The following is a 23219-nucleotide window of genomic DNA, read 5'->3' on the forward strand; positions in this document are numbered from 1 at the left end:
CTCCTCATCTGTAACATGGGGGAAGCAACGGTCCCTACGTCATAAGGGCGAAATGAGCAAATATTACCGAGTGTGGAGAGCCATTCAATACAAATAGTACCACCGAGTGTTTAGACAGCTCTGTTGACCTCCTGATCTTATGTGATCAGAGACTGTTTCAGTTATAAGTATCTTTTTAAATTACCCAGTCTACTCCTTTCATCTTTTGAAGACAGAAGTTTAGCCTGGAAAGACTCAACAATGTGTTCTTACTCATTCCATAAATATTTTTTGAAGACATAGTCTGTGCCAGGGAGAGTCTCAAGTGTTGTGAATAAGATTGAAATGGTCCTTTTCATCATGGAGTCTAGTTGGGGATATGGATAAACAGGCAAGAGGTGAATCAGAGAACGTTAATATTCACAATGATTTTACCTCCATTGGACCCTTTAGGAGGACCCTTTGCGTCATGGCAGAAGGAAACAAGGGGGATTAGAACAAGAGAACATCTGGCTGATTTCTGAAGTGTTTATGGAAGAAGTTTCTGAGCCGGGGGTTGGGGGAAGGTAGTTAAAGTAAGATACAGAGAGAAAGGATTTTAAAGATGTTTTGCTGAGTGTTCAGATTCTGTGCCCACTCAGGCACCTTCAACTGCAGTGAAGATTAAAATGCTTTTAGTTCCTTTTGGAGCACTGAGCCACTATTTCTAATATAAGCAAATTTAAGATTGAGCCATGTCCTGGGCTTTCTGTGGGCTCAGACTATTAGAGCGTAATGCAGTGCTGGGGAAGGTTAGAGCCTTGGGGATGGGGAAGGCAGGAGTATTTCAGAAGGAAAGTGAGTGAAGGCTGGGACTGGGAAGAGCAGGTGTCCTCCAGGGCCTGAAGGCAGGAAGGCGCGGCTGGAGCACGGTGGCCTGAAGGCACAAGGCTGCCGATGGGGCTTCCGGGACAGGACATCCTGCAGGTCCCGGGAGGCCATGCGAAGGGATCACACATCGCCCTGCTGGCCCCGTGGAGCCACCAGGGACCTTAGACAAGAGGGATGACTCACACATTGAAAGCTAGTTGTTGGTTGGTGAGCATATCGCACTAACTGCAAACTGAGCTCTTTTTAGGAACCCATACTCTCAGCAAGGAAAGTTGCAAACTTACTTTTTGGGGAAACTAGCAAGGAAACTTTGGGAAATTAGCAAGGAAAGCAGAAGAAGCTGAAGGCTTAGGGCTTCTGGGCAAGCAGAAGGTGTCTTCTACCCACCTCCTCACCTGCTGCCGGACCTACAGAGAATTCTTTTTGTTTGTTTGCTTGTTTTAATACTACGAGAGAAAGCTGGGGGGAAAAGTTTATTTTCTCTTTATTTCTCCCCATTCTTAGCAATAACAGTTGTAAAATTGTTCCATGTATCCAGATAGTAGGATTAACAGCATGCCTGCTCTGTGAAACAAGGTGTTCTTCACTTTTGCCTTCTTGAAGACAAACTCAGCTGTAAAAGGAGGAAATTTTTAATTAAACTGGTTATGTTTTCAAGCCTAATGTTTTGTTATATAGCAGTCTGACAGCATGTATTTGCATCATTTATTCTCTCCTCCATTCTTTTTGCAAAGTTCTGTGGTGTTACATAGCCTTGAGGGGTGTAGCAGATGTGATCAACTACCTGAAACCTGCCCAGGGATGAAAGAGCCCTACCCAGGTTCCTACCCCAATTCCATGGAGTGCCACCAGTTGGTAACCCTCATCAGCCCCCGAAGGGGTTCCCACCACTTAAGAGAGACACCCCTCCTTCCTTAAAGTCACATTCCCTCCCCCTTCAACTACATCTAAAGACTGCTTGATGCAGGCTTATTAAGGCTCAGCTCTCTCTTGCCAGCCCTGGACATCTCTAAAGGGCATCGCATCTTCGTCATTCCCTGCGGGATTATGTGAGACTTCTGCCGGGTCTGCACTCCAGCTCGACTTCTTTCTTTGCCCATCTTTCCTTTCCTTAACCAGGTATTGAGCCCAAGAGGACTCCCTAATATCACCCTGGAAACAGCCCTCTGTGTTCCACCCAGACAAGAAGCAGAAAATCGTGTCCAGCTGAAGAGCAAGGCCTGAAGTTATATGCGGGTGTCTTATTCCCTTCAGTTCAGTTCAGTCGCTAAGTCGTGTCTAACTCTTTGCAACCCCATGGACTGCAGCACACCAGGCCTAACTGTCCATCACCAACTCCCAGAGCTTGCTCAAGCTCATGTCCACTGAGTCGATGATGCCATCCAACCATCTCATCCTCTGTCAACCCTTTCTCCTGCCTTCAATAATTCCCAGCATCAGGATCTTTTCAAATGAGTCAGCTCTTCAAATCAGATGGCCAAAGTATTGGAGTATCGGCTTCAGCATCACTTTCTAATGAACACCCAGGACTGATCTCCTTTAGGATGGACTGGTTGGATCTCCTTGCAGTCCAAGGGATTCTCAAGAGTCTTCTCCAACACCACAGTTCAAAACCAATAATTCTTTGGTGCTCAGCTTTCTTTATAGTCCAACTCTCACATCCATACATGACTACTGGAAAAACCATAGCCTTCAAGAGACAGACCTTTGTTGGCAAAGTAATGTCTTTCTCCCTGGAGGGACGTAAAAGCTGAGAAGTAAAACCTGAGGTCCCCTGTATAGGTGTGTGTATGACTCAAATTCTTGTTTGGTAGTGGTGAAAACTAAAGGCTATTTCATCTGCTCTTATTCTCCTTCCTGTCTTCCTCCTCTGACCCTTCAATCTTCCATCTTATGGAAACAGTCTTCCATTATTTCTCCCTTCCCCATCCATGCACAAACCCAGGGCGAGCTGAGAAGCAAGGTGTCTTAGTCCATTCAGGCAACTATAACAAAACACCACAGACTGCAGGGTTTAGGAACAACAGAAATGTTTTCCTCAAAGTTTTGGAGGCCAGAAGTCTGAAATCAGGGTGCCATCACGGTTGGGTGAGGGCCTCTTCCAAGTGGCAGACTTCTTATGTTCTCATAACGTGGAAAGGGCAAGGGAGCTCTCACAGGGATATTGCATAAGGGCATTAATTTCATTCATTGGGGCTCTGCCCTCAGGACCTAACACTTTGGAAGGTCTCACCTACTAATGCCACCAGCTTGGGTATTGGCATCCCAACTTAGGAATTTGAGGGGACACAGACATTCAGTCAATGGCAAGGCTCCTGTGGTCTAAACATCGTCTCCTACAGGCTGGCAATCCATTCCCTTTATGCACAGGTCTTCAGGGCTTCCCTGGTGGCTCAGCTGGTAAAGAATTTGCCTGCAATGCGGAAGACCTGGGTTTGATCCCTGGGTTGGGAAGATCCCCTGGAGAAGGGAAAGTCTACCCACTCCAGTATTCTGGCCTGGAGAATTCCATGGACTGTATAGTCCATGAGGTCACAAAGAGTCAGACACGACTGAGCAACTTTCACTTTTCACTTTTTCACCCCTGATGGCATTCTTCTAGATAATTCAAGTCAGAAGCATGAAGCTCCTACTCAGATACATGTTTGTTAAAAGGGAAAGGAGACTCTGAGAGCCTTTGAATATTTCACTACTCAGTCTTTGCTGGTTTGTTAGATTGTTTATTATCTGGCTTACTTAGGCAAATATTACTATGGAATGGAGCAAACTTGGCTGAGAATGTTGAAATGGCCAACAGGACCGGCACATTTCAGTGGCATCAGAGGGCACTTCGATGTCAGCCAGAAGATCCAGGTTTTCGGGGGTAAATTTCTCTCCAGGGGTGTAGAAAGAAATACCAGCCAAAGTGAAGGGCGCTTTCCAGACTGTGGATCCCTTAGAAAAATGCTCTCCCTCCTTTTCAGCTTTTACCCACTAGCTGCGTCACCAAAAACCTCTCACCTGTCAGAGCCAATGGACACTCCCTGCCTTGTCTGACTCAGCATTTGAGTGAGGTTTTATACCGTGGTTCGGGCCTTCCCTGACAGCTCAGTTGGTAAAGAATCCGTCTGCAATGCAGGAGACCCCAGTTTGATTCCTGGGTCGGGAAGATGCCCTGGAGAAGGGAAAGACTACCCACTCCAGTGTTCTTGGGCTTCCCTGGTAGCTCAGCTGGTAAAGAATCTGCCTGCAATGTGGGAGACCTGGGTTCAATCCCTGGGTTGGGAAGATCCCCTGGAGGAGGGCATGGCAACCCACCCCAGTATTCTGGCCTGGAGAATTCCCTGGACTGTACAGTCCATGGGGTCACAAAGAGTCGGGCATGACCGAGCGACTTTCACTTCCCTTCACTTCACTTACACCCTGGGTCAGCCTTTCCTTTCAGAAGGCCCTCCTCCCTGACCCTTAGGGCTCACTTCTCCACCATCTTCCTTCTGCTCCTTGCCAGCACCTTCTCAGGCTGCCCTGGCTTCTTCTCTGGACATCATCCTGCCTTTCTTTTTCTCCTTCACACATTTCCTGATGAAAAGTCATGAGTTTCCGCACAGCGGCAGTGGTAACGGGCGGTAGAGGAGGGGGTGGTGAGGCTGGGGAGGAGATACAATGTGGAGACTGTTCGGAGGAGGTTTCAACTCAAATCAGAGATGAGGGGAGGATGCAGCCCTGAGCTCCCCCCTGTCCCCAGTCCACCCATCCCTCAGTCAGAATGAGAAGCCCCTCCAGGGATCCAACAGGGCTCTTAGGCTGTCTCTGCTGGCGGCTGCCCTCATCGCATGGTCATCGTGGGTTCATTCGTCTGTCTTCCCTACTAGACTGTGAGGTCCTTGAGCTCATGTTGCCTCCGCAGAGCCTGACATAGAGCAGGCATCCTGTTGAGACTAAATAAAGGAATAAAACAGAGCCATGCTTCCAGGCTTTATTGCAGCCTCGCTTTACTGTGCATTAAGGGATTTCCCTGGTTTTCCCAATCTTTCAATCTGGGAAAGATTGAGGGCGGGAGGAGAAGGAAACAACAGAGGATGAGATGGTTGGATGGCATCACGGACTCAATGGACATGAGTTTGAGTAAATTCCGGGAGTTGGTGATGGACAGGAAGGCCTGGTGTGCTGCAGTCCACGGGGTTGCAAAGAGTCGGACACGACTGAGCGACTAAACTGAACTGAACTGGTTAGCTTAGAGGGTAAAGAATCTGCCTATAATGCAGGAGACCCAGGCTCAATCCCTGGGTTGGGAAGATCCCCTGGAGAAGGAAATGGCAACCCACTCCAGTACTCTTGCCTGAGGAACTTTGTGAAAAGAGGCTACAGACCATGGGATCACAAACAGTTGTACATGACTGAGCAACGAACACACTTTACTGTGCATTACAAAATCCTTGTTTTTTACAAATTGAAGGTTTGTGGCAACCTTCCATGGATCAAATCTATCAGTGCTATTTTTCTAGCAGCATTTGCACATTTCATATCTCATATTTTTGTAAATTGGCCAATATTTCAAACTTTTTCATTATTATTATACTTATGGTTATCTATGATCATTGATCTTGGATATTAACATAGTAATTGATTTTGGTTTACATTTTAAAATTAATATATCTGCATTACTTTTTTAGACATGCTGTTTATTGCACACTTAATGGATACAGTGTAAACATAACTTTTATCTTCCATTCAGCTAGTTCAGTTACACAGTCATGTCCGACTCTTTGTGACCCCATGGACTGTAGCACATCAGACCTCCCTGTCCATCACCAACTCCCGGAGTTTACCCAAACTCATGTCCATTGAGTCAGTGATGCCATCCAACCACTTCATCCTCTGTCATCCCCTTCTCCCTCCTTCAATCTTTCCCAGCATCAGGGTCTTTTCCAATGAGTCAGTTCTTCCCATCAGGAGGCCAAAGTATTGAAGTTCCAGCTTCAGCATCACTCTTTCCAATGAATATTCAGGACTGATTTCCTTTAGGATGGACTGGTTGAATCTCCTTGCAGCCCAAGGGACTCTCAAGAGTCTTCTCCAATACCAGTTCAAAAACATCAGTTCTTTTTTTTTTTTCCATTTATTTTTATTAGTTGGAGGCTAATTACTTTACAATATTGTAGTGGTTTTTGCCATACATTGACATGAATCAGCCATAGATTTACATGTGTTCCGCATCTCAAACCTCCCTCCCACCTCCCTCCCCATCCCATCCCTCTGGGTCATCCCAGTGCACCAGCCCCGAGTACTTGTCTCATGCATCCAACCTGGATTGGTGATCTGTTTCACACTTGATAATACACATGTTCTGTTCTCTCAGATCATCCCACCCTTGCCTTCTCTCATAGAGTCCAAAATTCTGTTCTGTATATCTGTGTCTCTTTTTCTGTCTTGCATATAGGGTCATCGCAGCACTGTTGATAATAGCCAGGACATGGAAGCAACCTAGGTGCCCATCAGCAGATGAATGGATAAGAAAGCTGTGGTACATATACACAATGGAATATTACTCAGCCATTAAAAAGAATACATTTGAATCAGTTCTAATGAGATGGATAAAAACATTAGTTCTTCAAAAGCATCAATCAGTTCTGGATGTGACTTGTGATGGAAGTAAAGTCCTATGCTGTAAAGAGCAATATTGCATAGGAACCTGGAATGTTAGGTCCAGCTTTCTTTATAGTCCAACTCTCACATCCATACATGACTACTGGAAAAACCATAGCTTTGACTAGATGGACCTTTGTTGGCAAAGTAATGTCTTTGCTTTTTAATATACTGTCTAGCTTGGTCGCAGCTTTTCTTCCAAGAAGCAACTGCCTTTTAATTTCATGGCTGCAGTCACCATGTGCAGTGATTTTGGAGCCCCCCAAAATATAGTCTGTCACTGTTTCCATTATTTCCCCATCCATTAGCCATGAAGTGATGGGACTGCATGCCACGATCTTAGTTTTCTGAATGTTGAGTTTTAAGCCAACATTTTCATTCTCCTCTTTCACTTTCACCAAGAGGCTCTTTAGTTCTTCATTTTCTGCCATAAGGGTGGTGTCATTTGCATATCTAAGGTTATTGATATTTCTCCCAGCAATCTTGATTCCAGCTTGTGCTTCATCCAGCCTGGCATTTCACATGATGTACTCTGCATATAAGTTAAATAAGCAGGATGACAATATACAGCCTTGACTGACTCATTTCCCGATTTGGAACCAGTCTGTTGTTCCATGTCCAGTTCTAACTGTTGCTTCCTGACCTGCATACAGGTTTCTCGAGAGGCAGGTCAGGTGGTCTGGTATTCCCATCTCTTTCAGAATTTCCCACAGTTTATTGTGATCCACACAGTCAAAGGCTTTGCCATAATCAATAAAGCAGAAGTAGATGTTTTTCTGGAAGTTTCTTGCTTTTTCAATGATACAACAAATGTTGGCAATTTGATCTCTGGTTCCTCTGTCTTTTCTAAATCCAGCTTGAACATCTGAAAGTTCACTGTTTATGCACTGTTGAAGCCTGGCCTGGAGAATTTTGAGCATTACTTTGCTAGAGTGTGAGATGAGTGCAATTGTGCGGTAGTTTGAACATTCTTTGTCATTGCCTTTCTTTGGCACTGCTATGGAAACTGACCTTTTCCAGTCCTGTGTCCACTGCTGAGTTTTCCAAATTTGCTGGCATATTGAGTGTAGCAGTTTCAGAGCATCATCTTTTAGGGTTTGAAATAGCTCAACTAGAATTCCATCACCTCCAGTAACTTTGTTCATAGTGATGCTTCCTAAGGCCCACTTGACTTCGCATTCCAGGATGTCTGGCTCTAGGTGAGTGGTCACACCATGGTGGTTATCTGGGTTATGAAGATCTTTTTTGCACAGTTCTTCTGTGTATTCTTGCCACCCCTTCTTAATATCTTCTGCTTCTGTTAGGTCCATACCATTTCTGTCCTTTATTGTGCACATCTTTGCATGAAATGTTCCCTTGGTATCTCTACTTTCCTTGATGAGATCTCTAGTCTTTCCCATTCTATTGTTTTCCTCTATTTCTTTGCACTGATCACTGAGGAAGGCTTTCTTATCTCTCCTTGCTATTCTTTGGACTTCTGCATTCAAATGGGTACATCTTTCCTTTTCTTCTTTGCCTTTAGCTGCTCTTCTTTTCTCAGCTATTTGTCAGGCCTGCTCCAACAACCATTTTGCCTTGTTGCATTTCTTTTTCTTGGGGATGGTCTTGATCACTGCCTCCTGTACAATGTCATGAACCTTCATCCATACTTCTTTTGGCACCCTGTCTATCAAATCTAATCCCTTGACTCTATTTCTTACTTCCACTGTATAATCATTAGGGATTTGATTTAGGTCATACCTGAATGGTCTAGTGGTCTTCCCAGTTTCTTCAATTTAAGTCTGAATTTGACAATAAGGAGTTCATGGTCTGAGCCACAGTCAGCTTTCAGTCTTGTTTTGCTGACTGTATAGAGCTTCTCCATCTTTGGCTGCAAAAACTATAATCAATCTGATTTCAGTATTGGCCATTTGGTGATGTCCATGTGTAGAGTCTTCTCTTGTGTCGTTGGAAGAGGGTGTTTGCTATGACCAGTGCATTCTCTTGGCAAAACTCTGTTAGCCTTTGCTCTGCTTCATTCTGTATTCCAAGGCCAAATTTGCCTGTTACTCCAGGTATCTCTTGACTTCTTACTTTTGCATTCCAGTCCCCTATGATGAAATGGACATCTTTTGGGGGTGTTAGTTCCTCAAGGTCTTGGTCTTCATAGAACTGTTCAACTTCAGCTTCTTCAGAATTACTGGTTGGAGCATAGATTTGGATTACCATGATACTGAATGGCTTGCCTTGGAAACGAACAGAGATCATTCTTGGAAACAAACAGACTCGTTTTTGAGATTGCACCCCAGTACTGCCTTTCGAACTCTTGTCGACTGTGAGTGCTACTCCATTTCTTCTGAGGGATTCTTGCCCACACTAGTAGATATAATAGTCATTTGAGTTAAAATCATCCATTCCAGTCCATTTTAGTTCACTTACTCCTAAAATGTCGATGTTCACTCTTGCCATCTCCTGTTTGACCACTTCTAATTTACCTTGATTCATGGACCTAACATTCTAGGTTCCTATGCAATATTGCTGTTTACAGTATTAGAGTTAACTTCCATCACCAGTCACACCCACAACTGATTGATGCTTTTGAAGAATAGATGCTTTTGAACTGTGGTGTTGGAGAAGACTCTTGAGAATCCCTTGGACTATAAGGAGATCAAGCCAATCAATCCTAAAGGAAATCAGTCCTGAATATTCATTGGAAGGACTGATGCTGAAGCTGAAACTGCAATACTTTGGTCACCTGATGGGAAGAACTGACTCATTGGAAAAACCGTGATGTGGGAAAGATTGAAGGCAGGAGGAAAAGAGGACAACAGAGGATGAGGTGGTTGGATGGCATCACCAGCTCAATGGACATGAATTTGAGTAAACTCTGGGAGTTGGCGATGGACAGAGAAGCCTGGTGTGCTGCAGTCCATGGGGTTGCAAATAGTTGGACATGACTGAGTGACTGAACTGAACTGATCCCTTCTTTCTTCTGACCACCTCCCACCAGCCAGTCTGCCGGCTCAAGCCTACTTTCCCTTCCTATAGACCCCCATACCCACAGAATCCGAAATTCCCAAAGTACGTTTGTATTTATTCACCCACTCTGTGTCTTTCAATGCCACCCAAATGATCATATGTTACAAATGCTATATGACTTCAGCTAAACTCTTAAGTCCCTGGAGGGCAGGAAATATGTATTTTAACCTCCCTCCCACGTCCTTTTCATTGTGCTTTACATGGAAGGCTTTCACATATGAAACTAGCCAGTTTAAGTTCAGTTTTATTTTTGGTTTTGCTGGATCTTTGTTGCTGCACACGGGCTCTCTCTAATTGCGACAAGGGGCTCTACTCTTCATTGGGGTGCATGGGCTTCTCATCGCTGAGGCTTCTCTTGCTGTGAAGCAGACTCTAGGTGCATGGGCTTCAGTAGTTGCAGCCCATGGGCTCAGCAGTCGTGGCACATGGGCTTAGTTGCCCCGTGTAGCGTGTGAAATCTTCCTGGACCAGGGATCAAACCTGTGTCCCCTGCATTGACAGGCAGATTGTTATCCACTCTACCACCAGGGAAGTCCTAAGCCCAATTTCAGTACTCCATTAAAAAACAACTCTAACTTTAATGGGAACTGTTCTTCCAGAGTCAGAATAATGTACTTGGGGATACTGAATCTAGGCCCTTTAGGATCCTGGAGAGGTGGTTTCAATTCCTGGGCCTGGAGGTGGGGCCATTATATCACCCTTTTCGTTTTAGGTTTGCTTAAATTACTGTAGGTGTTTGATCACAATCATAAAAGCATTTTCAGGTTTATGACATATTTTCCATAATTATGAATGTAACTGATGCCATCAATCAGTTTTCATTGAATGGGCAATCATAGGCCCCTTATCCAAGTTGATTCAGGTATGTATAAATTGTCTTAGGTTCACCCTAAATAGCACTTCCTGGTTTGGGGCTGTGAATTATAACAAGCCTGAAGTGAAATGTTACAAGCCAGATTAGAAAAGGCTCCTCTGCAGTGATTGCCTGCCTGTGGTTGCTGCTGGTTTGTGACGATCCAACAGAAGTAAACCTGTTAATGCTGTATTTTTGAAATATCAGATACATAGATATTTCCTTTGAGGAAATGCATTGAAATCATCCCTCCCTGCCCACTGTCCCCCCCCACCCCGACCGCCATGAAGAATGAAGGAACAGGTCCCTCCAATAAAGGGAAGTCAGAATGCCCAAAATGAGAACGGAGAAGGAAACAAGGATTCCTTTCTGCCAAGGTCCATTCAGCATGACTAGTCTTTCTCTGTAACCTGCACCTTCTCTCCCCAACTGTCTGAAACACAGCGCTGCAGACAGCAGTGACCACAAGGCCACATTGTCAGTGCCATGGCAGGGTTAACAGGTTTTCTTCTGTCAGATCTTCACAAACCTGCAGCAACCACAGGCAGGCAATCACTGCAGAGGAGCCTTTTCTAGTCTGGCCTGTAACATTTCACTTCAGGCTTGTTATAATTCACAGCCTCAAACCAGGAAGTGCTGTTTAAGATGAACCAAATACAAAAGCAATCCCGCCTCCTCCTCGCAAACAAGATTCAACAGCCTCCTGAAAGGCTATGGGGCTTAAACTTGGGATTGTTCTTAGATTTTGATTGGAATCTAAGACTTCTAACACATAAAACATCATTGCGCTTTCAAAACTACCCCCATCCCAACCCAAAGTAAAGTGGCATAAAACATACAGAGGCCCGCGTGTGTACACACACACACTCATACACACACACTCACAACACACGGAGTCACACATAAACCAATTTGTTTCTGCAATCCGCTTCCTTATCCAGAGGGTCCAGGCCCCGGGCCATCTGAGTTGGTAAGTTCTTCTCCTAGTTACCCCAGAGCAGGCTGCAGAAAAACTAATTCTTGAGATTCTTAGGGAGGGGGGCTTGAGGTGTAGACGGGGCCACGCCCCGGTTCCGCTCTCCTTGCACAATTGCAAGCTAAGCCTAGGCAAGTCAGAGGAGGAACCCCGCCATCTCCAGCCCCTCCTCTCTGCGACCCACTGGGGCACCCAAGGAGCCCTCGGGTGGGATGGGATGGGGTGGGGTGGGGTGTCCCTGGGAGAAGATACGGGACCCAGAGTGTGAGCTGCAGACAGGGAGCCCGGGGCCGCTGCTGCCCGGGCGCAGCCAGCTACAGGCAGGAAGAGGAGGGCCCTGCCCGGAGAGGGGGAGCCCCCGCGGGTCGGGGCTGGGTCGGAAAAGCTGCCTCACAGGCGCGCCCGCCAGCCCCTCCGCGCCCTAGCTCCCTCCCAGCGCTCCCCGGCTCGGGCCTCCCTTCCAGGCTCCGCCGCAGCGCTCGCACCGGTCTCGCCATGTCCCAGCCGGGCCCGAAGCCCGCCGCCTCCCCGCGGCCTCGGCGCTCTCCCCGCCACACCCAGGAGGTGAGTGGCGCTCCTACCGCCGGGCTTGAGCGCGGGGAGGATCTCGGGCCCCCCGAAGCCTTGGGTCCACCTCCAGAGGAGGGTTAACCTGGCTGGCCTGCTGCCCCCGGGCACCACTCCTCCCGGGCCCGGAGAAGCATCTGGGGAGGGGAGGGTGTGGACTCAGAACCTGCCTCTGAGCAGGTGACTGGAGGGGCCCGCGGATGGCCCCGGGTCCCGGCCAACTGCACTGGACGCGGCCCAAGCCACATTGGAGTGGGCTTCCCTGGCGGCTCTGCCTGCAATGCGGGAGCCCTGGGTTCGATCCCTGGGTTGGGAAGATCCCCTGGAGAAGGGAACTGGCTGCCCACTCCGGTATCCTGGCCTGGAGAATTCCCTGCACTGGAGATAAAGTCCATGGGGTGGCAAAGAGTCAGGACAGAGCGACTTTTGCTCACTTCTCACTCATGCGTTGGGAAAAGTTGGTGGATGATTCAGGGGTGGGTGAGAAGCGGATGAGGGTAAAAGGAGAATGAAGTTCATTTGGGACCCCCCGGCATTCCGGAGTCTGTAGGACAGTTCAGCAGAAAAGTCGGGTCTTCCGCGTCCAGTCCAGGCTGCAGGGCGTGGCTGCCTGGAGCAATAACACTTCTTCCCTTAGCAGCTTTGAGCCAAACCGGCGGGGCGGGGCGCGCGGGGCGGGGTCAGCCGGAGGGGCGGGGTCAGTCGGAGGGGCGGGGTCGGGTAGGCCCCGCCCAGCTGCCTGGCCCACCCTCTGACAGCCTTGGGGTTTGCAGAGCCAGCCCCAGCCAGGTCTGCGGCAGGTGGAGTGCGAGCCGGCGGCCCCTTGCTGCGCTGCACCCGTGTCTTCGCCGGGTCCCTCGCTGCGCCACTCGGAGCACATCCGTCGTCGCCATGGCATTTGCAAGCTGGTGGTACAAGACGGTAAATAGGAGCGATCGTCCCTGGGCAGGACTGGGAAGGGAATGTGCCCTGCCTTCCTGGGCTGCAGGCGAGGTCACTGTTCAGGATTTTGCCGGCGAGGGTTGGGGAGCAGGTTGTAACCTCCTCTCAGACCTTCAGGGTAGGCTCCGGGAGAGGCTGAGCCCCACCCTGCTGTGGTATGTGGGAGCCAGCTCGGACGTGCACGTGCTGGTCGGCGTGAGTTCAGGCTCACAAGTTGAATGGCACAGGGATTGTTGCCGGAGGAATTCTGCCCTCGGACGCGGATTCCTGGATAAACGCGGACTCAGAAAGAGCTCAGCTCTAGAGTTTTGTGGGGTTTTTTTTAACTCATAAGTAAAGCGCAAAACTTTCAGATGCGTGTTGTTGGGCCTGCATTTTCCAACGCAAAGTAGAGAGGCAACCAAGATAGTGGGGTGGGGCAAGGAGAAAAATCCCAAAACTCCAAGGAACATAAACAACTGAGATCAAGACCCTTGTTGAGAATGAGAGAGAGAGGGAGGGCGAGGGAGACTCTATACTTTATTGCTTGGATCAGGGGCAAAGATGTTCCATTTATTTAATGCACTGATTCTTGTCCAGCCTTGTAAGTGTGATATCCAGTCAAACTGGTACTTGTAATGTTTTGAACCAGGAAGCATGCTTTAATATAATATTAGGATGCTTTCCAAAATAATAACAATACACACAAGTCTTGCTGACAGAAATGAAAGAAATATTTACATCCCATTGATTTATGATGACACCTGGAAAAAAATAGTTAAGTACACCCTTCTCTCTCATCATGTGGTATTGGGAACAGCAAGAGTGTTGTAATCAGACACTCTTTAGAGAGAAACCTTGTATTGGAATCAGTAAAATGTCCCTTTCCAGCCAGTGACCATTCACTGAGCATCTGCTATGTGTCAGACTCAATATTAGCCTCGAAGTGGAAAATGAGACAGAATTCTTGTTCTCTTTTTTTCAACCGATTTCCACATCTATAAAATGTGGGTGATAATAGGTACCACATACGGGTTGTTGAAGACTTAATTCCTGAATAAAAGTACAATGCCCATACATTGTTAATGATTGGAAATTTCCATTTCCCTTGAGATGTTTCTTCATGAATGCTTCCTTGTACATTTTCTGGGTTTTTTAAATGTAGCATCTTATTGATGTGCTAGAAACAAAAGTTTACTTTGAGTCATTATTGTCCTAAGGTTCTTATCAAAATGCACTACATGAATTACCTGCAAATGTCAATAACAGTGGTTCAGAGCTAACATCACTCTTCTCCCAAATTCGTGATTCTTTAAAGGAAATTTTGCTGGAATATTGGAATGAAAATGGTTTAAAGGTATGTTTTTAACCCTATCATATTTAAGCACAGTCTGACATCTTTGCTAAAACCTCTCTTATAATCCAGTGTTGGAACTATCCTAAATTTTCTTTTTCTGCTAGTAGGAACCTCCTAGAGTCAGCAACCTGCCTGTCATGAAGCTCTAACTTTTCCCTAGCCAGAGCTGTTCAAATATAGTGTGAGCCACATATGTGATTTTAAATTTTCTAGTAGTGACCTTAGCTGACAGAGGAAATTAATACTAACAACATGTTTTAATTAGCCCACTATATCCTAAGTGGTATTGTTTCAACATGGAATCAGTGTGCAAATCATTGGGATATTGTAAATTTTCTTTTTCATTTTCTTCAAAATCTGGTGTGTATTTATACTTAGAGCACATCTCAGTTAACACGACATATTTCAAGTACTTAATAGGCATGAGTAGCTAATGGCTACTCTATTGGACAGTATAGCTCTAGACATTGGTTTCTAACCACTTTGGTGGCTGCAAGGGGATGACCACAGCCATGTTGATAATTAAACGAAAGCTGTGGACCACTTTCCCACAGCAAAATATGCGCACACCCAGAAGACCATCTATAATCCCTTAAAGATCTATGGAGCCAATTTATATATGTGTATACATACATATATATGATTTATATTACATGCTATTAAATATAGCATTTATGCAGTTTATTAATACAAGAATTTTATACAAAAACACTATATAATGCACATCTGCACATATGTATATCATGCTTAGTAAGTCCTATAATTAAAATGTCTTTACTGAGATCCTTCAATTACTGAAAAAGATTTTGAATCAGCTAACTTTAAAAATGTAGGCAGAATAAGATAAAATAATTGAAGGGTGTATCTATGATGTGTTTTGTTTAAGGGATTGCCACCTATAAAGCCAATCAATGAAACACTTCAATGTATATTTTCCCGGTGAATACCATGAATATTATGGATCTGATCTTTTGAAGAACTCTGTGGTTTTAGTAAAAAATAACAAGCAAACAAAAAATTTACAAAGCTAGATTTGAAGAACATCTGATGACCTTCATAATGATGAAGCATGAAGAAGAGGACATTTGGTTGGCTGACACCAGTAATCATGTTCCTAAGTTGGCTCTATTAGACCATGTTAATTAAAGATGCTTCTTAGCCTAATTAGACCTATTGGGCCAATGGCAGAGTCATCTAGGAGCTAAGTCATTTGGGAGGCCCTGTCATTGTGATCAACCTGGAAAGAGTGTCACAAACCTTCCCTGGCAGGACAGACCACTTGGGTGCAGTGACTTTTAACAGTAAGGAATGTAAATTATAGATTCTGCAAAAAGGGCACAGCACCGCCGCCTTCTGCCCCACCCCCAACCCGCCCCCTGCCCCGGCCTCTGAATTGGTTTGTTTCCCATTGCAGGCAAGACTTAAGAGTACCCCTGATGATATTATTCTTTAATCCATTTTGATACTTCCCAGAAATTTAATTGTATTCTATAAATACTTTTTAAAGAATGATGTAGCTTGCTGGTGGTGGAAACAGTGGGTGGCCACTTGAGGTTCCAAGGTGATCTAGTGGGTAATTAGTTCTGAGTAGACTGTCTCAATGGAGTATAAAACCTCTAAGCAACCCGTCTTTGTTGTGTTTTTTTCCCTTGAGGTTTAAAAAAAAATTTTTATTGTGGTAAACACAGAAAATTTACCATCTTTACCATTTATAGCTGTAAAGTTCAGTAGAATTAAATATTCATAATTCTTGTGCGACCATCACTACCATCTAGCTTCAGAACAATTTTTATCTTGCAGAACTGGGGCTCTATACCCATCAAACAATACATTCTCATGCAATTTTCATATCTACATTTGAACGCATGGTACTATATTCCAGTATCTGTGTTCCTTATCATTTTTATTGTATTATGAAAACATTTAACCTGAAATGTACCCTCTTAACAAATTTTAAGTATACAGTGCATTAGTGTTCACGGTAGGTACAATACTGTACAGCAGATCTCTAGAGCTTATTCATTTTCCTTGACCGAAACTTTATGCCTGTTGATCAGTAACTCTGCGTTCTCCTCTGCATCCACCTGAGTCCCTGCCAGCCATCATGCTACTTTCTGTCTCTATGATTTTGACTATCCTAGGCACCTCAGATCAGTGGAGTTTTATAGTATTTGCCTTTTTGTGACTGGCTTATTTCACTGGACTTCCCCGGTGGCTCAGACAGTAAAGCATCTGCCTGCAATGCGGGAGACCAGGGTTTGATTCCTGGGTCAGGAAGATCTCCTGGAGAAGGCAGTGGCAACCCATGCCAGTACTATTGCCTGAAAAATCCTGTGGACGGAGGAGCCTGGTAGGCTACAGTCCATGGGGCCACAAAGAGTCAAACACGACTGAGCGACTTCACTAATCCCCTCAAGGTTCATCCAGTTAAAGCATACATCAAAATTTTCTTCCTTTTAAGGCTGAAATACACACACACACACACACACACACACACACACAGAGTATTTTGCTTATCCACACAACTACGGAAAACAGTAAGGTGGTTCCTCAAAAAACGGCCATACATGGAAGCAACCCAAGCGTACTTGACGATGTCGCTCAGGTCCTGTAGGCTCTGTTTGTTATGTGTCACTTGCTCAGTTGTGTCCGACTCTCAGCGACCCCGTGGACTGTAGCCTGTCGGGCTCCTCTGTCCACGGGATTCTCCAGGCAAGAATCCTGGAGTGGGTTGCCACGTCCTCCTCCAGGGGATCTTCTCACCCAGGGATCAAACTTCGATCTCCTGCATTGCAGGCAGATTCTTTACCATCTGAGCTTCCAGGGACACTATGTAGGCTCTATTTGCTTTAATCATTTTTCTTTCTGTTCCTCAGACCCTATAATTTCAGTTATCCTATTTTTGATTGCCATGATTCTTTCTTCAACCTCCTCAAGTCTGCCTTTGAATCCCTCTAGTGATTTTTTCATTTCAGTTATTATATGTCTCCACTCTAGAATTTCTTTTTGGTTTCTTTTTAGAGTATCTGTTTTTTCTTGGTATTTCCATTTTGTTTATGCATTGTTTTCTTGACTGTCTCCACACTTGCTTTAGTTCTCTGAGCACCTTTAAGGCAGTTGTTTTAAAATTTTTGTCTAGTGTATCTACCATCAGCTCTTTCTCAGGGACAGTTTCTGTTGTTTATTTGTTTTCCCCCTTGATTGGGCAATACATCTCTGTTTCTTTGCATGCTTTGTGATTTTTTTTTTTTTTTTTTGGTTGAAAACTGGATATTTGAATCATTGAAAGCTTTGGGAATCAAATTCTCCTATTTCCTTAGGGTTTGCTGTCTTGTTTTTGATAATGATGGGCTCTTTTTGTGCTGAGGTTCAGCCAAAAGTGTACACTGAAGAGCTTCTCAGGTCTTTTCTGATTCTGTACCTTTCCCTGGGCGTGAGCTATCTGTGATCAGAATACAGACCCACAGTGTTTGGAGGGCAGAGTCCTTTTCGCATGCTCCAGTGCGCACTTACTTGCCTGCTGTGAGTTTTGTGTGCTCAGGCACTCAGTCCTGTCTGACTCTTTGCGACCCCAGGGACTGTAGCCTGCCCAGCTCCTCTCACAGTTGAATATTTCCGAGCCAGAATACTGGAGTGGGTTGCCATTTCCTCCTCCAGGGATCTTCCCAACCCAGAGGTCAAACCCATGTCTCCTGAGTCTTCTTTACCCCTGAGCCACCTGAGCTGTGAATTGGGGATGAGGAATGGGCAGCTGCTGCTGAGCTGAGCTGAAATGGATGCAAATTAACCAAAACTTACTATTTAAATGTTCCCCTGGAAGTTGCAAGTCTTTGATAGGCTCCAGAACTTCACAGTAGTTACATCAGACAGATTCTGCCAGGGAGATTTTCTTCCAGGTCGGGGGATGGATTCCGGGCACCTCTTACTTCATCTTCCCAGAATCCTCCCTTTAAACTGTTTTAAGGATTGAAATCCTGTTAATGTGATTTTAAACCTCTGTTCTTCAAGTTGTTTCATTTTCTTTTCATAAAGAATGACCCAGAAAGCTTTGCAGCGACCATAAAGAAAAAATATCCCAAAAATTTCACTTAAGAGAAGTGTGAAATTACTTGATCCAATGAGTACCATCTATGTAAGTTGCTTCCTCAGATGGGAGAGTCATTTAACTCCAGAAGAAAAAGGGTCTATGGTTAGTTTTCCTAAAATGTATGGAATTCCTTCTGACACTGGAGAACTTATAGAACATAAAAATGCTTTGGTAAAGGCCAAAGATGTTCACAGTTGCTTATTGCCCACCTGCCATGTGTCATGTTTTGAACAGGGTGCCCTAGACACAAAAATTGTGCTGATGGCCCATTCCTGGTCTTTTGCATTTCTCATAGATAAAAATCACAAGCACAGCCTAAAGACTAGTACAAAAGAGGCAGAGTAGCTATTGAAATTCTCATGGCATCATCTTTGACTCAGAGGAGATTCCAAAAGCCTTACTACAGTGGAACCCCTAAGCTAAACATGGCAGAAAGGCAGTCAATGTTACTTCTGAAAACTGGGCAAAAAGAAGGTGTGCCCTTACACTGCTACCTGGGCATGTCCACCGGGATGTTAAAATGTTGGAGAAAAGCAAACGGAATTCAGGGAAACATGAGGGTTTCAGAATTATACATATGCAGTTAAACCTTAATTTGTGTCTTCTTTTATATGAGAACCCCAAAGAAGGTTATCCTGTATTTCTATAGTTTGATAACAAAGGTTTTTAGAGAAGCAGAAAGATATCATGCATCACACCTTTCATTTACTTTCTTTAAATAATTATTCCCCCTATAAAACCTAGCACACAGCGGCTACTCACTGATTATTTCTTTAGTAAATGAATTCTTCCCTTCATACTAGCCTTCTCCATTATTTTGGGGGTTTTGGTATTAAAAGCAAGTAAAAATGGCTAGGATATTCCCTTTGTGTGACTCCCTTGTTGTTCAGTTGCTAAATTGTGTCCGACTCTTTTGCAGCCCCATGGATTGCAGTCTGCCAGGCTCCTCTCTCCATGGGATTTCCCAGGCAGGAATCCTGGAGTGGGTTGCCATTTCCTTCTCCAGGAGATCATCCCTTTCCAGGGATTGAACCCATGTCTCCTGCACTGGCAGGTGGATTCTTTACTACTGAGCCTCCAGGGGAAACCCTTTGTGTAACTTTAGGGAGATACTAGCTCTTAAGAAGATTCAAATAATTTAAAAAAAAATTTTTTAGCACAGAGGCAGAGAGAATAATGTAACACCCTCCTCTTGTCCCCATCACCTTCTATAATTATCAACATTGTGACATTGTGCCTATCCTGCCTTATCTGTCTTACTAGAAGCCCCACCAACACACACACCCCCCACACCCTTGAAGTATTTTATAGCATGGGGATTGCACAATAAGTGTTATCCCTGTGACTAGCCTGGTGTTTGTTGTTCGAAAAACATGAGTTCTCTATTCCCTGTGTCCTTTTTTCCTCATTTGTAATATGGAAATGTGAGACTAATAAACTTATCAGATGAATCTTGTTCCTTTGTACTTATGGCAAGTTAAAATCTAAATTCCCTGCTGTATTATTTATAGCCTTAGAAAATGAAAGCTTAAACCTTGTTTCTTCTCATATTCATTTTATTGTCTCATAATTCACCATGCCAATGAAAAGAAGGGAGCGAAATGACCTTTATTGTTTTCTTAAAATGAACTAGTGGACCAGACTCCTCATTAACATCAGTTGTTTCATATGTAAGCCAGCCCCTGGGGTAGGCATCATGACCAGCATTTTACAAGGAGAAAACAGAAAGTTTAAGTTATTGGCTCAAAGTCTCATCGCATTTCAGACCCACATTCCTCCTGTCTTACCCGAGTTTGGGGAATGGAATGGAATGCAGGGAGCTGGTTGCCAGGTAACAGAAGAGGCTGGGAAGCCAACTGGGGTGGATGAGGCAACCCAGGGGTTAGAAATCTAGGAAGCTGCTACCAGTCCTAGACTGGAGGGGAAGCAGGATCACCCTGCAGAAGCTGAAACCACTGCTGGCCTGGCCTGCAGCAGGCCCCCATGGAGGCAGCCATCACACATTCCTGCTACACCAACTGACCGGGGTCAGGGCAGGGAGTCCACCCTAGGGCAAGCAGGTCCACATCGGTCTGCACCAGGGAGCCTGTTGTAAAGCAAAACCAACTTTCCATCTTGAGCCTTATGTTTGTTTGCTGAACAGTCTTGTTTTAGAAAGCAGAATTATGCAAAAATAGATTTTTAAGGGACTTTGCAGGAAGTCCAGTTTGCATATCGTCTCTTAATTTTTCAAGCTATTTTTCTCAGCTTTAAAAAAAGTATTTTACCTAGTCTACTAACCTGAAAAGAGCAAAAGTACTTCTTAAGGAATGTTTAGAGGTTTGTTGGAAATGCAGTCATCAGCCAAGAATTGTTTGTCGAACCTACCACAGGACTAGGAAAAAAAGAATTTAACCTACCATCTGGTTGAGCAGACAAGATATACATTTATGAAGTAATCAGCAAGCAGGAACATATATGATAAAGTGCTGATTCGTTTGCTTTACTAAGAAAATGGAGACTTACATGCAACATGAAGATCTGATGTGCCACTAGCAGGACAAGGCTCAGAACAGTCAGGAAATGCTGGGTTGAACACAGGGCACTGGGTTCCTGCCTTGGAAGTTGGTTTACCCAGGAGGCCCTGAGCTGCCCTGGCCTGACTTGGGGAAGCTCTCATGGGTGCTGACTCAGGGGGGTGATTGGAGGAGTAGAAACCTCTACTTCCTGTCATGGTGCCCACAGAGCTCCTCTCCAGGCAGTGGTTTCAGTCCTAGCTGGGTGTTCGTTTCAGCTGGGGAAGTTCAGGGATGTACATCTGTGCCCAGCATCACCACTGGATAAGCTAAATCTGAATCCCCGGATTCTAGCTTAAGCGTTTCCAAAAGTGCTTGGGTGCTTGAGACCTGCACTGAAAGATGAGTTGTTCAGTCGCTAAGTCTTGTCTGACTCTTTCCGACACCATGGACTGCCACCCACCAGGCTTCCCAGTCCTTCACAATCTCCCTGAGTTTGTTCAAGCCCCATGTCCATTGAGTCATTGATGCCATCCAACCATCTCATCCTCTGTTGCCCACTTCTTCTCTTGCGCTGTCTTTCCCAGCATCAGGGTCTTTTCCAATGAGTTGGCCAAAGTACTGGAGCTTCAGCTTTAGCATCAACCCTTCCAATGAATATTCAGGGTTGGTTTCCTCTTGGACTGACTGGTTTGATTTCATTGCTGTCCAAGGGACTCTCAAGAGTCTTCTCCAGTACCACAGTTTGAAGGCATCTATTCTTCAGTGCTCAGCCTTCTTAATGGTCCAACTCTCACACCGTACATGACAAACTGGAAAAACCATTGCTTTGACTATACAGACCTTTGTCAGAAAAGTAATGTCTCTGCTTTTTAATATGCTGTCTAGGTTGGTCATAGCTTTTCTTTCAAGGAGCAAGTGTCTTTTAATTTCATGACTGCACTCACCATCTGCAGTGATTTTGGAGCCCAAAAAAATAAAATCTGTCACTGTTACCATTTTTTCCCCATCTATTTGCCATGAAGTGATGGAACCAGATGCCAGAATTTTAGTTTTTTGAATGTTGAATTTTAAGCCAACTTTTTCAGTCTCCTCTTTCACCTTCATCAAGAGGCTCTTTAGTTCTTCACTTTCTGCCATTAGTGGTGTCATCTGCATATCTGAGGTTGTTGGTATTTCTCCCTGCAATCTTGATTTCAGCTTCTGATTCATCCAGCGTGGTATTTCACATGATATACTCTGCAAATAAGTTAAATAAGCAGGGTGACCATATACAGCCTTGATCTACTCCTTTCCCAAATATGAACCAGTCCATTGCTCCATGTCCAGCTTTAACCATTGCTTCTTTTCCTGCATGCATGTTTCTCGGAGGGCAGGTGAGATGGTCTGGTATTCCCATCGCTTTGATATGCTGTCTAGGTTTGTCATAACTTTTCTTACATGGAGCAACCCACAGCTAAATGAAGGCTTTCTGATCCTTAGGAAGCACCCCCACCCCACCCTTCTCAGCAAGCCTTTGTCTCCGTATGCAGCAGTGGTGCAGGGAGGGAGCTGAGCGGTGTGCACCAGGCTCCAGAGGGCCCTGGATTATGTTTCATGTCTTCTTGATTTTGCTGCAGCTCTCAATGGACATACAGACATTGATCTCCATCAGCATTCCCCAAACTGCAGAAGGAAAATCTTCCAGCTGTTTTCACATAATCTTTATTATTTTCTTAAACAGTTTTATTTGGATATAATTCATAATTTACCCTTTTAAACATACTATTCAGTATTTTTAATATTTTATTATGTTAATATTTTACTATTGAAAGTGAAAGTCACTCAGTCATGTCCCACTCTTTATGACCCCATGTGCTATACAGCCCACGGGATTCTCCAGGCCAGAATACTGGAGTGCGTAGCCCTTCCCTTCGCCAGGGGATCTTCCCCACCCAGGGATCGAACCTAGGTCTCCTGTGTTGCTGGCGGATTCTTTACCAGCCGAGTCACAAGGGAAGCCCCATTTTATTATTAACTCAGGATTATTATTTTATTAGTACTGAGTACACAGTTGTCCAAGCATCACTTTAAGGTCATTTTACAATGTTTTGTCATCCCTAAAAGAAACTCAGTTCCTTTTTTTTGGTTTTAAATCTAACAGAGCCATTTCAGAAACACACTAGCTTTTGATGCTCTTTCACAGCTGAGCTTAGACTTGCAGAAGCTCAATTTTTGTCTGTCTTCCTTCTCTTTTAATATGTGTAGAAGTTTGAGCTTCATCTCATCCTGTGACATATGCCCTTGTCTCTGAGTGTGTCAGAGTGTATCTGGGTAGCACTGGGAGGCGGCCCCAAATGCTGCAGAGTCGAAGCCTGGTGCTACTGTGCGTCCTTAGCTGGGTGGGAGCACAGTGCCAAGCTTCATGGCTCCTTGCTCCTGTTGATTTCCTGACACATTTGTGAGATTGCTAGGGCAGAAAATTGTATGCA

General features: G+C 44.9%; 1 protein-coding gene across 7 annotated transcripts in view; it reads left to right on the forward strand.

Annotated features, from left to right (window-relative positions):
- Positions 1–11591: 11591 nt before the first annotated feature.
- Positions 11592–23219, forward strand: part of CAST (calpastatin) — a 122653-nt gene continuing 111025 nt past the window's right edge. For 2 of the 7 annotated variants that reach the window (XM_065918644.1, XM_065919053.1), the window contains exon 1: positions 11594–11885. In XM_065918644.1, coding sequence (XP_065774716.1) covers positions 11817–11885 — 69 coding nt within the window. In that variant the 5' untranslated portion in view covers positions 11594–11816. Of the gene's footprint in view, positions 11886–12681; positions 12810–23219 lie in introns of those variants that run through there. The other 5 variants (XM_065918563.1, XM_065918978.1, XM_065918813.1 and 2 more) reach the window with 4 other exon arrangements.

The sequence above is a fragment of the Muntiacus reevesi genome, chromosome 1, assembly GCF_963930625.1.
Source record: "Muntiacus reevesi chromosome 1, mMunRee1.1, whole genome shotgun sequence".
Lineage (NCBI taxonomy): Eukaryota > Metazoa > Chordata > Mammalia > Artiodactyla > Cervidae > Muntiacus > Muntiacus reevesi.